General features: G+C 41.3%; 2 protein-coding genes across 2 annotated transcripts; both read right to left on the minus strand.

The window, feature by feature from the left end:
• Positions 1-461: 461 nt before the first annotated feature.
• Positions 462-9968, minus strand: LOC115774087 (histone deacetylase 2). Its single transcript, XM_030721152.1, has 14 exons — positions 9768-9968; positions 7922-8034; positions 7713-7830; positions 7377-7451; positions 5772-5910; positions 5484-5625; positions 5142-5234; positions 4625-4733; positions 4390-4530; positions 3299-3407; positions 2621-2751; positions 1429-1584; positions 1280-1337; positions 462-786 (listed from the first exon to the last, which is right to left on the minus strand). The coding sequence occupies exons 1-14, from the start codon at positions 9820-9822 to the stop codon at positions 756-758; spliced, it is 1470 nt and encodes a 489-aa protein (XP_030577012.1). The 5' UTR covers positions 9823-9968; the 3' UTR covers positions 462-755.
• A 2255-nt stretch (positions 9969-12223) lies between these two features.
• Positions 12224-15785, minus strand: LOC115774438 (heparan sulfate glucosamine 3-O-sulfotransferase 5). Its single transcript, XM_030721728.1, has 2 exons — positions 15679-15785; positions 12224-13436 (listed from the first exon to the last, which is right to left on the minus strand). Exons 1-2 carry the CDS (start codon positions 15783-15785, stop codon positions 12506-12508), a joined length of 1038 nt encoding a protein of 345 aa, XP_030577588.1. The 3' UTR covers positions 12224-12505.
• Positions 15786-16044: the final 259 nt, after the last annotated feature.

A 16044-nucleotide genomic window follows, 5' to 3' on the forward strand; every position in this document is an offset into this window, starting at 1 on the left:
GTTTCCTCCACACCTTTAAAGGTGAAGGGAAATTCTTTTTAAAGATTTTGAGTTGTTTCTTTAACTTTGAGGAAAATTATCCTAATAGATTAAGAACAGATATTTACAAACGACTAGTACTTCTTTTACATTCAGCTCATCTTACATGAATAAGTCCTAACTTCAAATCAGTTTCAGCAATTGTTGGGTTGCTAGCTACTCCTTGTGGTGCACCTCCATCACATCAGTGAAGTGTATGGTGGAGAGAAAATGAAATTATAAGATGCTCTAACAGGTATGCATACATATGCTGGCAATGAACTCTAAAAATGCTTCATTCCACCCATGTCAGGGAAATAAACTGCATGCCATTTCTTGGGTTAGAAGTCCTCCTTGTGGTTGAATATGGTCATAAACACAAAGCAGTGACTCTGCAGCAACACTTTTAAAGACAATAAAAAGTTTTATTGACAAATGCAAAATATCAAAATTCAGATGTAATATCATTATAGAGTTTTAGCCCCAGTTTTGTAAAGACCAGAAAGCTGATGTTTCCTTCAGAAGATCAAGCACATTGGATTTACATGGTTCAGAGCATCAAAGGAAGCAAATCAGACAAATTCAAGTGCTGGATTCAGGATAGCCGCTGACACACAACACAATTAGAGACTTACAAGTAGAAAATGGAGAGTCATAATAAATATAATGGTGTTTCAGTGAAGAGCGGGATCCTCGAGTGTGGACAGCACCGCTTAACATTTTTGGATAAGAACACTTCAGGCACTGCTGGTCTGCTCAGTCTTCACACTGCCAAAGGAGAAAGAAACTGGTAAAATCAATCAAATGTTTCTATACTGCTGATCAAAACACTGCCTACGTACACCATTTGAACATCAGGCTGCTAATGTGAGCACAGACTGTGGCAACCTGGTGGCTGTTAGAGAACTGAACTGACAGACTCATCACTAATGCCACTTACAACTCAGGATTGACAAAATGAAAATTTTTGATTTATTGTTTTTAAATGGAGAGATTTATAGTTACAGTCTTTTGGTGTTAAGCAGAGTGGACATGTTTGCTTAGCCCAATATCATTTTCTCTTGGAGTTTCTTGTGAAAATGACTTCATGACTAACAAAACTCATCCAACAGTCTCTACTTTGCATTTGATTCTTTTTCAGTTCAGGTGAGTCCATAAATAACGCCATGTCTGTCATGTGCATCACAGCCTCATACTCATTCAGTAACTGGATGTGAGAATATTTGGTTGGAATTCAAACAGCTTTTGGACAAACTTTCACCTCTTTGAGTCGGTCTTCTCAGCACTGCTGTCTTTTGTCTTCTCTTCTTCTTTTAAATCTAAGGTGGGACAAAGCAAACGGACCCTCTGAATCGCAGCCAGCATTATCTCATCACTGTTAATAACAGAGCAACCATCAGAGTAACCAACCAGCTTTCTTCTCCTCTCCTTCCTGCTTGTCCTCGTCCACTTTGGGCCTTTTGGCTCCCTTCTTGTGATTGGCTGTGTTCCTCCTGCCGCCCTCCCCTTCGTCCTCTGAGTCTGAGAACTCTTCATCACAGGCTATTCTCTTATCTGTAGCACGGACTGCAATCACACAACACCAGGCTCTGATGAAAAATACTGTGAGCAGCCTGCCACACCTGAGCAAATGTTCAGGCGACTGCCAAAACATCATTCCACCGCACCACCAGCACTTGAACTTTGATGAGGACAATTTCATATTGCAGCAATTTTCCAATTTTAGTTCTTGCTCAGTACTCTTTGACTCCAAACAGTTTTGTTCATATCAAGAATTTAGAGCCAGAATAAGGCTTCCACTGCAGCTAGCTGCAACCGCACTCAATGTTAGCCTCAACTAGCTGGAGCACATTCCCATTCTCGTCTGTTATTCCATGACACAGCTTTCCCCCCAAATAGAACTCCAAAACTGTTCTAGTTTTAACAGGACAAACCCAACTACACTGGAAAAAAAGGGAATTAAAAAAAAAAAAACACTTCACTAAACTGAAAGCAAGAAAACATTCATGTTAAAAACTGTACAACATGTAATCGTGCATTCAAGAGCCAACTGAACAATTTTACATTGTTGCTCAAATGTGGTTCACTTTGCCTCATTCGTAACATTGCACTGCATCTATCTGTATACCTGTGCAGAATGTGTTTTACTCTGATACAGCCCACCTTCCATAAACTAAGATACTGCAGAGCTACACCAATTCATCCTGCTCTGCACCTTATTTCCTGTTAAAGAAAGCTTTTCTCATTTCTCCGTTTTGTGTCTCTTCCTGTCTTCAGTTTTCCCTCCTGTGACCCGGAGCACGCTTTTGGAAGAGGAGAGAAGCAGCTTGCTAAACAGGCTATAATGGAAGATGCAACCTTCCACTCTAGCTCAAAACAACAAAGAAAGGTGACGCCCTCTTTGGGTGCTATTCAGTTTTTGCACTTTATAGTGCAATAACTGAATAGAGGTGTAATTCTAAATGAGCAAAATACTGAAAAACACCCACGAATCTGAACACAAACAGTAGATGAGCAACCATATGTTCAGCCAATCTCCAGTCTTATTTGGGTGTTGCATAAAAACAGAGAGAAGCTGTGAGAAAATGAATGACTGTCTCACTGGACAAGCGTTTGTCAGGATCCTCTGTGTCCTCATCCACCGTGTCGTCCGGGACGGCATCCTCCGGGATGGCCTGCATCTGAACACCCGGAGCATGAGGCAGCATCCGCAGGTTCTCGAACAGCCGCTGCCTGAAATGTCATATACTCGAACTTAGTGTGTGATCATCACGCATTTCAGTTTATTAATCACTCCAAATGTGTTTGTACAACATTTTTCTTACACTTTGCCGCAATTTCAATGTGCTTTACAGATGACTTACAAGCTGACGGGATACGTCAACTGTTTAAGCAAAAATGAGAAAAGTAAACAAAGCACAAAGAAAAAAAAATGAAAAAAATGTTAAAGCAGCAACAACTACAATAGCAACTATAATAGTAGAGCTGCAATGATTCAGCAACGTAATCGATGACGTCGACTACAAAAATGTGTTGATGTGGAATTTCATCATCAAAGCGTCATACTTTTAAACCAATCCATCTATTTTGTTCCGCTTATCGCGTGATTTTGTAACTGCAATACTGTACAGGAAGACACGGGGGCAGTATTGCCTCCACTGTATGCCAATAAAAACAATACTAACGAAAGAAGAACATAACCTGAACAACATAACGATGGTGGAACAGAGGAGGGTGGAGAAAATTAAAAAAAATAAATAATTGAACATATTTTACACACTTGATCTTGTCCATGTATTCCTGCGTGTTCTGGTTGGTCATGTTGGAGGGGCTGATGTGCAGCTTGAAGTCTGGCCCAAAGTACTCAAAGTAGTCATTGTATGGCAGTTCTGCAAAAGAGACATTGTTGGGGTGAGTAAGCCAACTGTAAGTTAAAAAAAAAAAGAGAGAGAGACCAGCTGGAGAAAATCTGTCAAATTAGGGGTCATTTGGAAAGAAAAAGGAGTGTTAACACAGCTGTTAATATGATTTATTGAAGCTTTATAACCTACACTGATCCTGACTGAATAGAAATGTGTTGGAGTTCAGCTTATGTCCTGAAATCCCATTAAGAAAACTGCTGGCCCATTCCACTCTCTGATCACATCCCCTCTCTTTATGTGGAAGCCTGACAGTCTGCTGACTCAGTTCCTTGCGAGCAAAGGTAGGAAAGCAGGTCGGCCCTTCCGAGAGGTGAAGTCAGAACTTTAAGCAGCACATTTTCCACAGAAATGATGCTCCATGTGAGTGAGCTCAGAGCCTGAAGCAGAAAGCCTGGGCCAACAAAGAAAGCCTCTGCAGTCATACCTATTATTGTGTTTTAGGTTTTGAGGCGTCAGCTGGATATGGCACCAAAAATACCCACAATATAAACCAGATCCTGAGTAGCTAGTAACTGCTAATGTAGACCAGAGTCTCCAACTTCACACTAAAGACAAAAAGAGAGATCTTTGCTCTGAGGTCTTCATACCACCAGATTATTTCAGCCTCGATGGGCTCTATTTCAAATACTATCAAAGAATATATAAAACAGGGGTGTGCACAACTACTTAAACTACTCAACTATTCTTGATTTAAATTTTTACTTTATTCCATTGAAGTACTGAGATTTTAGGAAGAGACAAGTTTTAAAATCTTGAAGTGGAGAAGACGCGTGTCACAATATACAAAGAGATCATCTGTCCCTTTAACGCCTCTATTTCTGATATGCTGTTTTCATGCTTCTCAGTCCCACATAAGCCAACCAGGCTGAGACACAGCCTTCTTCCTCTTGCATGAACACAGCACAGTAAGCCAACACAACTTTTTACTGACACAGAATAAGTGACAAACCGTCAGGGATGTCAGTGTCCAGAGCCACAGCTGTTTCATAGGTCCAGCATCGGGCCACATTTCGAATGGTGTATCCTCCTCCCCCCAGCATGAGCAGTGGCAGGTTGAAGGACTTGATGTATTCCACGCATTTGGCATGCCCTTTTAAGAAACAAAAAGCACAATGCAACGCTTTTTGCATGGTTTGCGACACCTATTCATTACATCATTTAGCATCGCTGTACTGTGTGTGTACCTCGGATGGTGAGGTTAAAGCAGCCGAGGCGGTCTCCTGAGAGAGAGTCAGCGCCGCATTGAAGAACCACGGCGCTGGGCTGGTACATCTCCATCACCTTAGCCATCACCTGCCAGATTAAAGCAGAAAAATCACACGCAGGAGCTGATGAAATGTGTGCGACCCCCTGTCGACTAACACTATTGTATTTAACTGTTTAGATGTGAGGAAGCTCCACAAATGCTCCTGTGAGCAAAAACAGGCTGTTCTGTTTTGTGTATTTGTCATCACTAAACATAAAAAACTGCCATTGCAAATACTGTTGCTATAGCAGCCACGTGTGCACAACAACGAGACAAACCAACGCAGAAGCGCAAGAGTCATGTGCCCTCTGACAATTTAGTACCTAAAAAAGGGGGCTACTTCAAGAACGTCCAGTGAAGCACAGCACAAAATATGCAAGAAAACTGCAGGTGGAAACCAGAGGCTATGAAGGAGCAGCTGGTGGTGTGTGACCCATGGTGACGCGTGAACTCACAGGTTTGAAGATTTTCTCATATGATTCATCATCAATGCCATCCCGCAGTGGGAAGTTGACAGCGTAATATTTGCCTTTTCCAGCTCCAATATCCTAAAGTTAAAAATAAATACATAAATAACACAACAAAGTGCAGAGGAACACATCACTGAAAGAGTGCAAAATCTGTAGCAGTGTATGAATGCATGTGTTGGCTGCAGCAAATTAATAAATAATTAATTAATAAGACCCCTATGCCTTTCCATAAACAAAAAATTCCAAATAAATATCGACACAGATGTTTTCAATAAAAAAATACTTTGACTTCTTAGTAACTAACTGAGGGAAAAAGCTGAGGCTCACCCGGAGATCCCCAGTTCCAGGGAAGTACTCCCCATATTTATGGAAGGATGCAGTCATGACTCTGTCTGTTGTGTAGAAGGCCTCCTCCACTCCATCTCCGTGGTGGATGTCTATATCAATGTACAGCACTCTCTGGTGGTACCTGGTCAAGAGGACACCGACAGACAGAGCCAGGATGAGCACAAACACGGCACACAAACAGTGTTGTGAGGAATGACCTTTTGCCTACATTCATTTAATGCATTTTTATAGATGTGTTTGGGAAACAAAATGGAAAAATATTCTCACTTGAGCAGCTCCAGGATGGCCAGCACAATGTCATTAACGTAACAGAACCCTGAGGCCTCGGACTTCTTTGCATGGTGGAGTCCTCCCGCCCAGTTCACTGCGATGTCCGTCTGCTGTCGGTTCAGTTTCACTGAGCCAGCTGTGCACAACAGGAAACACGTCTGATTGTGCTGTTTGTAAAGAAATTCATATCTGACCGAGGAGTCACGTACTGTAATTTTGCCGTCACAGCCTGGACGACTGAAAGCCGAGAACTTGTTCTCGCAACTGTGTTCTGCAGCCACACGTTACAATAAAAAGAACTTGCTGCTTGATTCTAAGGAGAACTGCGGGCGACAAGGAGCAAAAGCCGCCTTTGTTTCTCCAGGATGTTTAAGGGAAACGGTGGCAGCCATCTCTGAAAACACATTTCCTCAATAAGCTTTTCACTGCTAGTAAGAATCGGTGAAATTCATTTAAATTTAAATGATTTTTCCAATTCTGCCAAGAAGAGTGGTCAAGCATCCAGCCAGAATGACGTGGATTAGAGAAAAATCTGAAATCAATCCAAACACGTGCACCCAATTATTGTTTTTAAATTCTTTAAAGATGTACAATCATTCCACCCTGGAAAGAAACATTAAAACCTCCATATTACCACAACATTCATGCCCACGATGAATGTGTGTAAACTTCTGATCACAACTGTGATAAATTTCCTGTGATACATGTAACTCCTGCACCCTGCATCAGGTTCCTGTTTGTAATTTAATAGCTTAAAATTAGCCGGGGTTACATTTGTTTCTGTTTCTTCCCACAAGCCTGTTGAACATTTAAGTGTGTAGAAGTGCAAAGAAGACATTGCTTACATATTTTGAGCACTTGTATGCGCTACCAGTGATGTCATAATTAAAATTATTTTGCATGAATATGCAACATGATTTTAATATAGTTATGTGAGTTTAATAAACAGTTATGTTCAGTATTAAAATTATGTTGCATTAGGTTTACTGATCCTACACACACACACACACACACGCTCTGTGACTTTAAGAAACACAACACTTTTTTGACAAATAGTTGTTATGCTGTTGTATTAACATTGTCTATTAATGTTACAAATGGGAAGGACTGATAATGTCTGCTGTTTAGGTCCAGTGTTACTAGTGTTACTGTTAAAGGAGCTTTAATGGCCTCTTAAATTCTTCATAAAATGTTGTGCATGGTTGGGAATGTCAGCTAGCTCTCAGACTATTTAACACTTCCAGATTTGCAGAAGAAAGAATATGGCTAAGAACTGTATTACAGTGCCTCGGTAACATTAACACTCTCATAGCTAGTTTGGAAACCCTGGATTGACCTATCAAGTTGATAACCACTTTTATGTGACTGCTTAGCAATACTGCCGATGCGTGGGTAACCAAACGTAGACAAGGAGAAGATACTCTGGGTATACTGAGCTCGCCTCATGCCAGTTCTGGGTGTATTGTGAATCTTACCCAGTGCATGCCTGTCCCAGCTTAATGTAGGTAACTTGTTCTGGACCTAAGTGTGCAAGGGACAGCTTTAACCTGTTATCCTACTGGTGTCAAAGTCTGATCTGTGAGTGTGGTTAAGATGACTTACCAGCTGAGCCACCAGCAGAAAGTTGGCAGAACTCAAACAAGCCATCGAATACCGGACAGTCCTCCCCGACATTGACTGCAGATTAAATAAATAAACAAATAAATAGAAAGCAAATAAAACAGGAAAGTGTTCAAAATTGCTACTGCAGAACTTTCTCACTCAAAAATACACCAAAATCAAACCTTCCTGATTGTTCAGTGTTCACATCTCAGATAATTAAGCTCCGTGGCTCAGCAACCGTCTGAGCAGTATGACTGGAAACAGGAGGCTCGTGGAGCTTTTCGTGGAATACTTCGCTAAATTCTGTGATTTCACAAAGAGACCATGATGACTTACACCGCTGCATCTGCTTGCTGAACTCGGACATGTTGTCTGGCCGTATGGATCGGAGGAACTTGATGTAGTCGTCGCTGTGATATTTTGTCATCTCCTCTGCAGTAGCTTTGTGTGGTCTCTGAAACACAAGACATGCAAGCTGGATGGAAACTGAGACAAAGGAGGCCAGACTGTGTAGGTATGTTGAGTTTCAGTGCTGGAAAACATACATAGACCTCCATTTTCCTGTACAATCCATAGTTTAGTAGTAGGTTGTGAGTCATCCGGATACGATGCGGTTTCATGGGATGCCCTTGTCCATAGTAATAATTTCCTACGTCACCTGCAAAGATAAAAGGAGTGAGTTGAAGAACACAATTCTCCCCAATAACTATTAAGTGAAGGTGATGATGCAAATGAAAATAAAAATGGACTTATTTCCCCTTATTTCAGTGAGTGCAGCCTTAGACATTGTTATCCTTTTTCCCCAGTTTGCACCCATGATGTGGGCTTTTTTTCAGTTACAGGGCCACAGAAATAAACGTCTGCACCAACACTAGGATAGAAAAAGTTCTCTACATAAAGTTTCAAGCTGTTACACCACCTCCGTCTCTGTGATCTGAGAATTTCTGAGCCCTGACATGTTATTGAAAAGGCAGGGCAACAACAGCGAACATGATCTAGGTATAATAAAATAAGGCATTATTGAAGCATTTTAATGTACCTGAGAAACTATGAATGCTTAACACCACAAAGAAGATCACAAGCCTGTGCAGCTGAAACTTTGGCTGAGAGGATAGTGATGTTTATTTGCAGCTTCAGTGATACTCTTATCTTAACTACAGACCACAGCGGTAATAGCTAACTAGAGCTCCTTCACACTATGACTATACTGCTCTGTGCCTGTCACAGGCTTTTACTCATCATGATGTAACCAAACAAGTATTCGTGACACTAGTGTAAACCCGGCTATGAGACAAAGTCTGCTTTGTGTTAAATATGGAATAAGCAATAAGGTATGCTATTAAACTCAGTTATTCCAGAAACTGTTTTGTTTATTATGAAGGGTCCCAATAAATGTGTCCACCTCTGTAAGTTGGATTTGACTCCAAATTCTTTATGCAATCATTTATGTCCAAGAAGCTACTGAAATAAAACTTACGCCTCTCTCCACTTTTATTTATTTATTTATTTTTTTTGGATAAGCATTTAGATGGTTGCAAAGCTGGAAGATGTGATTCAAGTTTTTTTTCACAGGATGCATTCAGTTCTGCATCACTGAGCAGGTTACTGAGTGTAGTGAGAAATAAAAAGCTAAATAAAACAACAACAACAATAAGGCAGCTTTCGACTTTAAACACTAGTGGAGTTGTAGTGCATACCAACTGAATACAGGTAAACAACACGCATTTCTGCAAACCTGTGATCTGATACTGTTACGAACTGTGTTCTCACTAACCTGAGGAATAAAAATGAGTGGTTTCCCTTGGGTGAGAGGGAGATATTGGATTTTACCTCTTGGGCTCCAAGAGGCGTAAACACGACGCTACGCTCCAATAAGGCCCGAGTGCTTCATTGTGTGAAAAAGTGGCACATTTTGCTTGATGGTTTCACGAATGTAAGCCTGACTTTGGCTCATCAGGTTCTAAGCATTTCTCCTGCAGAAAGGTAACACGGTGCACAAAACCTGGTCTGTGGCTGCAACTATGAGCTACACAATGATGACCTGATACATGAGTGCTGGGATTCTGTGTCGCTCATTTATAACATTAATTTCAACATCGCTAATTTTCAACAGTAGCCCTTTTTTTCCCCCGCTGGGTCACTTTATAAATAAAATGTGTGTTTTTTTTTTTCTTTTCAATCGTTTTAACAATTAACGCACATGACAAGACTCTTTAGAACCGCGGAGACCCCTCAAAGGCTGCTCATTAACACTTCCTCGTTAGCTAGCTTGTGTTAAACACCATAGATTTACAACCAGCAGCAGCTACACCAACTAGCTACGCAGCTAGCGTTAGCCTGCCGAATGGCTCAGTTCGGACTCCCCATTCACACACTCAGGATGTCCCATACCGTCGTAGTAGTAGCACACCTTCTTCTTGGTCCCACCCGCGGTCGTGTAAGCCATTTCAAAAGTACTTTTAGAAATAAAAAAGTTAGTCTGAATTTGTTTTATCAGACCGAAAACAGGACGGACGGCATCAAAACACGAAAACACACAGCGGAAAGTCGTTGAATGGGAGGCGCAACCTCAGCGGGGAGGGCGGATCAGACAAGTTTGGCAGGCCCACCAGGATGAGCCCCCCCACAGGATAGAGGATAGGTAGCTCCATTTGTTTTACAATTCGTGGGATTTAAAATTTGTAGGCAAAGGCTTGGTAAATAAGTTGTTAATTTAAATATGAAAAATACTTGCTGTGGTTTTTGCAGAAATCTGTTACTACTGCTAACAAGTTCCAACAAATGGAAGGGTGGAATCCATGAGAATGCATTTACTACCCTGACGTAACACTAGATGTCAGCAGCACCTTTGTTACATTGCGGACTACCCATTTTCCTCAAGTGAAACACAAAAACACACAATTCAGTGTAATGTTTAATATGCCTGAAAACTGGTAGCTATTGCTTTCTTGCTCTAACTCGTGCAGATCTACTTTTCACATTAGGGAACTTTCACACATGAACTGTGAGTGTGTGTGTGTGTGTGTGTGTGTGTGTGTGTGTGTGTGTGTGTGTGTGTGTGTGTGTGTGTGTGTGTGTGTGTGTGTGTGTGTGTGTTGGGTGGGGGACAATGGAGTCCGGATGCCCTTTCTGATAAGCCTGTGTTGTCCTGCTCAATGTATCATTATAATTAAAATTAATAGCTCTTGTGCTTTCAGTAATTATGGATGCAAAATATTTCCACTTTTAAGCTTTGACAAACAGATTCCCTCTTATTATGCCTCACAGTCATGAGGTTACTTTGAAAAGGTAAACTCTGAACAAAGATGTGTGAGACACGGTTCTTTGTAGTGAACCAGGAGCAGTGTAGTGCTAACTGCTACACTGCTCCTGGTTCAAATCTCCTGGTTTTCTCTGGGGGCTGGATCCTAACCCAGAGCAGCGGGGTACAGCCCGGACAGGTCACCAGTCTGTTGTAGAGCATGGCTGTGATGCAGATAAAGCGTATAAAGTAAAATGCTATATGACTCTTTGGTTCGTAGTCTAAAGCACTGAAATTAGTAAAGCCAGAAAAGCACTATATAAAATTCCACTTCATCCATTACATTCTTTCATTTCTTACCACCACACAACAGAATAAAATATATTTATGGCTGTAACCAAAATAGATTTTGTTAGCTCCATATTTTTTATTATTCTTTTTTCTAACTTGCTGAATTTTCAACCAGTTTTCAAGTGGTTTGGTTACATATTTATTTCTGAGAGAATTCTCTGATTTCCCTTTTCCAGGACAGTCTCCTGCTGTGTACTACGTGTCAGAAAAAGGCCTTTTTGGACAATGCCCTGACTTTATTCTGCACTTTAAAGAAATTCTAAGAGGGTACTACCAAAAAAAAGCAGGTATAGTTTTGCTCATGGACCTAAGGCCGAATTGGGGCTGTTGATTTATCAGGTTGCAATAGAGTACAAATCAGGTCTATCTATTCTCCACTGACATAGTGTCAGTGTGGAGTCATCTGAGGAAGTGACCTTTGAGGACCAGACCACATTTGAACAGGTTTGATATCTGAACATTGCATATTTACAAAGCAGCAGTTGGGGTAATTTCCCTGGAAAAAAAAGGGGCAGTTATTTCCTGCCTACTTCCAGAAAAATAAATCAAACATAAAACAGCAATACACATGAAATCCTCTGACAAATGTTTACACATTCTTTTAATTTAACAACACACTTATGATACAGAATGAATATTTGCACAGAAACAGACTTTTATTTTTTTCAAAAATCGGCATAGAATAAACAGCTGGTTTGACAGGAATCATCAGAGGACAACTTCTTTTCTCCGCTATGGCTTTTTTTGCCAGGTGTTAGGTAAACCAGTGAGAAAGCTGTAGGGGAAAAGGAAGAGTATACTTACATTAAAAAACACAAGCTCAAGTCTTAAATGCTTTAAAGGTTTTGGACATGTCGACAGTCAAGCTTGCAACACTTAGACCTATTCTGATAAGCCTGGTCTGCTCTACAGACTAGGTACTAAGAACTAAAGGAGGCCACCTTCAAAAGGACTGATCACAGCGGGCGTTAAACAAAAGACAATGAACAAACAGAATGCAGCAAACACAAGAGTCTACTGTGTTGTACCGGGAACTGGATTTCACATGCAGTTTTGGCCAGGTAAACAACATGATGAGGAATAATGAACATCTTTGTTGTTTACTGGATATTTTTTTTTTTCCAACAATTCTGAAGGTGATTTCTCAAGAATAAAAGCATCACACTTATAGCTTATCTTAACAGCATGAACGTTGGTGTTTGATAGTCTTTTAAAAATAATCTCTTTAGTTAATCACACAGCTCAGCATTGGGGGGGGGGGGGGGGGGGGTCTTCAGGAGGAACACAGACAGGTGAGTTCATTTGCAAGATCAAGTGCTTTGAACTGCAGCTTTTAGTCAAACCATTAAACTATTTTGTTGTTTTTTTTGCACACATGTAAAAACAAACTTACATCAAGTTCTTTTGATATTTGGTCACACTGTCATTCTGGTATTAAATGCCATCAAAGTGCTATTAATTTCTTTTGAGATCAAAGAATTCGGCATTTTTAAATAAACACCAATCCAAAGAATCTCGTCAGAGGAGTTCAAGCTCATCATGGCCAGTTGAATGTCCTACCAGTGATCTGGTAAAACTTCTGATTGAAGGGATGAAAGAACCTTTGCAGTTTAGTCACTACTGATGGGTCCACCTCCGGATGGATGCGGCCCTTGCTGCCTGCCAGGCACTTGTTGAAGACAATGTTAAATCGCAGACAGTAAAATCCCCTGGTGGAGTTGAAGTACAGGTTATACTGGCTGATCCTTGAGGGGAGGTGAAGGAAGCGCTCGACAAGCTGCAGCTCTGGCAGCGGGTCCGTAATAAGGCGATCCCCATCTACAATGTGAAACTGCTCCACGGGAAAGTACTTCAACCAACGTTCCAGATGTTTGGTGTAGATACTGGTCCGGACTGCCTTGTACTTTGTGTTCACCTCGCAGGTGTTGGTGTCAATAGCCAGCTTCTCAAACTTGTGGTAGGTCTTATTTTTGCGTTCCTTGCCCTCCAGCACTTGGGTGTAGTCAGACACAGCTCTGGTGGTAGGCTCGCGCACAATGATCAACAACTTGATGGAAGAGTTCATCTTGAATATGCGTTCAGGGACTTCATCTGTGATGAAGTAAGCGGGGCTCTTCTCAATGGTGATCTGATGAGGGAAGGAGAAGGGCATTTTTCCCCTGTACCAGTCAATGCCCCGAGCGTAATTTTGGTCGTTGTCAAAGAAGTGGATCTCCTGTGAAGCCTTGACAACTGCCGGATGCAAGTTGAGCATTTCCAGCAGAGCACGGGTGCCTCCTTTGCGCACCCCGATGATGATGGCCTGAGGCAGCTGCTGGACCAGGTTGTGCAGGCGGATTTGCTCTTTGGTGGCATTGCCCTTACGAAGTTCATGTAGCAGGCCGCGCTTAAACTGCAGAGTGCGGAGAGGAATTTGCTCTGGTTCAGGGGTGGACAATCTGCTGTCAATTGGGCAAATGGGCTGTAGCCTGAAAGACAGGAAAAGAACACAGGCATCTTCAATTTTAATACTAGCAGAACATGTTTATCATCTTAATCCTGACTAGACAAACTACTTGAATGTAAAATCTTTAACTCTCTGAAGTTAAAGTGCTAAGAACATTTTTTTAGGTGCTGCTGAAAAATCTTCTGAGACCTCTGAAAGGCCTGTAGCAGATGTGTTAAGTCCTCTGAGTTGCAAGTTGGAGCCACCACAGATTAGACTTGTCCTATCTCCAAAGACACAGTCACCATGATGTCACCCACTGGGTGGACTCATCTCTGTGCTTGTACTGCAAGACCTCAGCGCAGCTTTCGATACTGTTGACCATAATATTTTTTTTTACATATATTAGAGCATGCCATAGGTATTAAAGGTACTGCGCTGCAGTGGTTTTAATCATATTTATCTAATAGACTCCAATTTGTTCATGTAAATAGGGAGTCTTCTTCACACAGCAAGCTTAATTATGGAGTTTCACAGGGTTCTGTGCTAGGACCAATTTTATTTACACTATACATGCTTCCCTTTGGCAGTATTATTAGAATGCATTGCATACATTTTCATTACTATGCAGATGATACCCAGCTTCATCTATCCATGAAGCCAGATGACGCACATTAATTAGATAAGCTGCAGGAATGTCTTAAAGACATAAAGGCCTGGATGACCTCTAATTTCCTGCTTCTAAATTCAGATAAAACTGAAGTTCTTTTACTCGGCCCTAAAAGTCTTCCAAAAATGGTGTGTAACCAGATACTTACTCTGGATGGCATTACCTTGGCCTCCAGTAACACTGTGAGAAATCTTGGAGTCATTTTTAACCAGGATATGTCCTTCAATGCACATATTAAACAAATATGTAGGACTGCTTTTTTGCACTTGTGCAATATAGAGTATTGACAGGGACTAGAAAGAGAGAGCAGATTTCTCCCATATTGACTTCTCTTCATTGGCTCCCTGTTAAATCTAGAATTGAATTTAAAATCCTTCTCCTGACATACAAGGTCTTGAATAATCAGGCCCCATCTTATCTCAAAGACCTCAGAGTCCCATATCACCCCAACAGAGCACTTCACTCTCAGACTGCTGGCTTACTTGTGGTTCCTAGGATACTTAAAAGCAGAATGGGAGGCAGAGCCTTCAGCTTTCAGGCCCCTCTTCTGTGGAACCAGCTCCCAGCTTGGATTCAGGAGACAGACACCCTCAAGCTTATAGTTGATCAAGCTTATAGTTAGGGCTGGATCAGGTGACCCTGAACTATCCCTTAGTTATGCTGCTATAGACATAGGCTGTTGGTTGGTTCCCATTATACACAGAGTAATTCTTTTCATTCACTTCTTTTTACTCTGTTTATACCCCACTCTGCATTTAATCATTAGTTATTATTAATCTCTGGTTCTCCTCCTGTCTCCCTCTCTTCAGCCCCAACCGTTCGTGGCAGATGACTGCCCCTCCCTGAGCCTTCTGATGGAGGTTTCTTCATGTTAAAAGGGAGTTTTTCCCTCCCACTGTCACCAAGTGCTTGCCCTCTGCTGGCCATTTTAAAGAATTCTGGTTTAAGACACAACCATCTTTTATATACAGTCTGTGTCTAGCACATCCCTCAACATGCTTTCACTGGTTCACGGCAGTCCCTCATCAACTAGACAAATGTAGACTGGTACTCACTATGATTGCGGGCACCACACAAGAGTTGTCATTTCGCCTATGCATAATCAGATTTTCACACCACACCCCATTTTCAACATACAAATCAGTGAGCACCATGACGAAGTCCAAAACTTATCGAATAGCATAAAGAGGTTGCACAGTTTAGACATAGCAAGCAGCAAAGCACAGAAGACTCAAATAATCTTGGTTAATTAGAGAGGTTGTATTCTTTTAAAAATACTAATAGGAAAATGTGTTGTATTTTATTTGAAGACCATCTAAAACAGTGAAAGGTTTTTTCAGTCTTTGGAAACAAGCAGGAGTTGCTGCTCCTTGTCTGGGGAGTTTCTGTCATTTTAGGTAGAGCAGAAGATTTGCCTCAGTCAGGAGAACTTGCAGAACCTCACCTTCAAGGTGTATTTCATTTTAAGGTAAATAATTATTTAAATCTGTACCTGTCAAAACTGCATACTGCCAAGTTGCATGTGTATGAAAGCATACATATTAAATGGTTTTATAAAGTCAGACATTTCTGATGGGATCTACTGTGATTGTTTTATTGCAAATAAATTACTTACCTATCCAAAGTCCCAACCCTGGCCACGAGATAGAGGACACTTCCGATAGCAAGGCTGCCCAGAACGAAGAGCTTCTGTCTCAGCAATGCCTGCTGTTTGAATAGCATGGCCCTCCATCAATCTTCAGGACTGTGACTTCAGCCTGCAGAGAGCCAAGCACATAAACCACTAATCACCAATGGAAGAGAGACAGCCTAATGTTTATTAACACACACTCAATCAAGTCTTACAAGTGATTAAGCCACACTCACACGAGCCTGAAAAAGTGCTGCACTGCCATTAAAGGAAATGCTCCCCCACCAACCACCACTTTGATGCATTTATTTATTTACGTTGAGAATCTGATTTGATGGAATACACCGACAT

This window comes from Archocentrus centrarchus, chromosome 24 (genome assembly GCF_007364275.1).
Source record: "Archocentrus centrarchus isolate MPI-CPG fArcCen1 chromosome 24, fArcCen1, whole genome shotgun sequence".
NCBI classification, from domain to species: Eukaryota; Metazoa; Chordata; class Actinopteri; order Cichliformes; family Cichlidae; genus Archocentrus; species Archocentrus centrarchus.

What these genes read in the sequence shown, in the direction of transcription:
- LOC115774087 (XM_030721152.1), bottom strand. Translation starts at nt 9,822, where the DNA reads ATGGCTTACACGACCGCGGGTGGGACCAAGAAGAAGGTGTGCTACTAC. An exon ending in TTCTGCTGGTGGCTCAGCTG is followed by an intron (nt 5,911 to 7,376) that starts GTAAGTCATCTT and finishes TGTTGTGCACAG; the next exon opens with CTGGCTCAGTGAAACTGAAC. An exon ending in ATGAGAAAATCTTCAAACCT is followed by an intron (nt 4,734 to 5,141) that starts GTGAGTTCACGC and finishes TTAATCTGGCAG; the next exon opens with GTGATGGCTAAGGTGATGGA.
- LOC115774438 (XM_030721728.1), bottom strand. Translation starts at nt 15,785, where the DNA reads ATGCTATTCAAACAGCAGGCATTGCTGAGACAGAAGCTCTTCGTTCTG. An exon ending in AGGGTTGGGACTTTGGATAG is followed by an intron (nt 13,437 to 15,678) that starts GTAAGTAATTTA and finishes CCTGTCTTTCAG; the next exon opens with GCTACAGCCCATTTGCCCAA.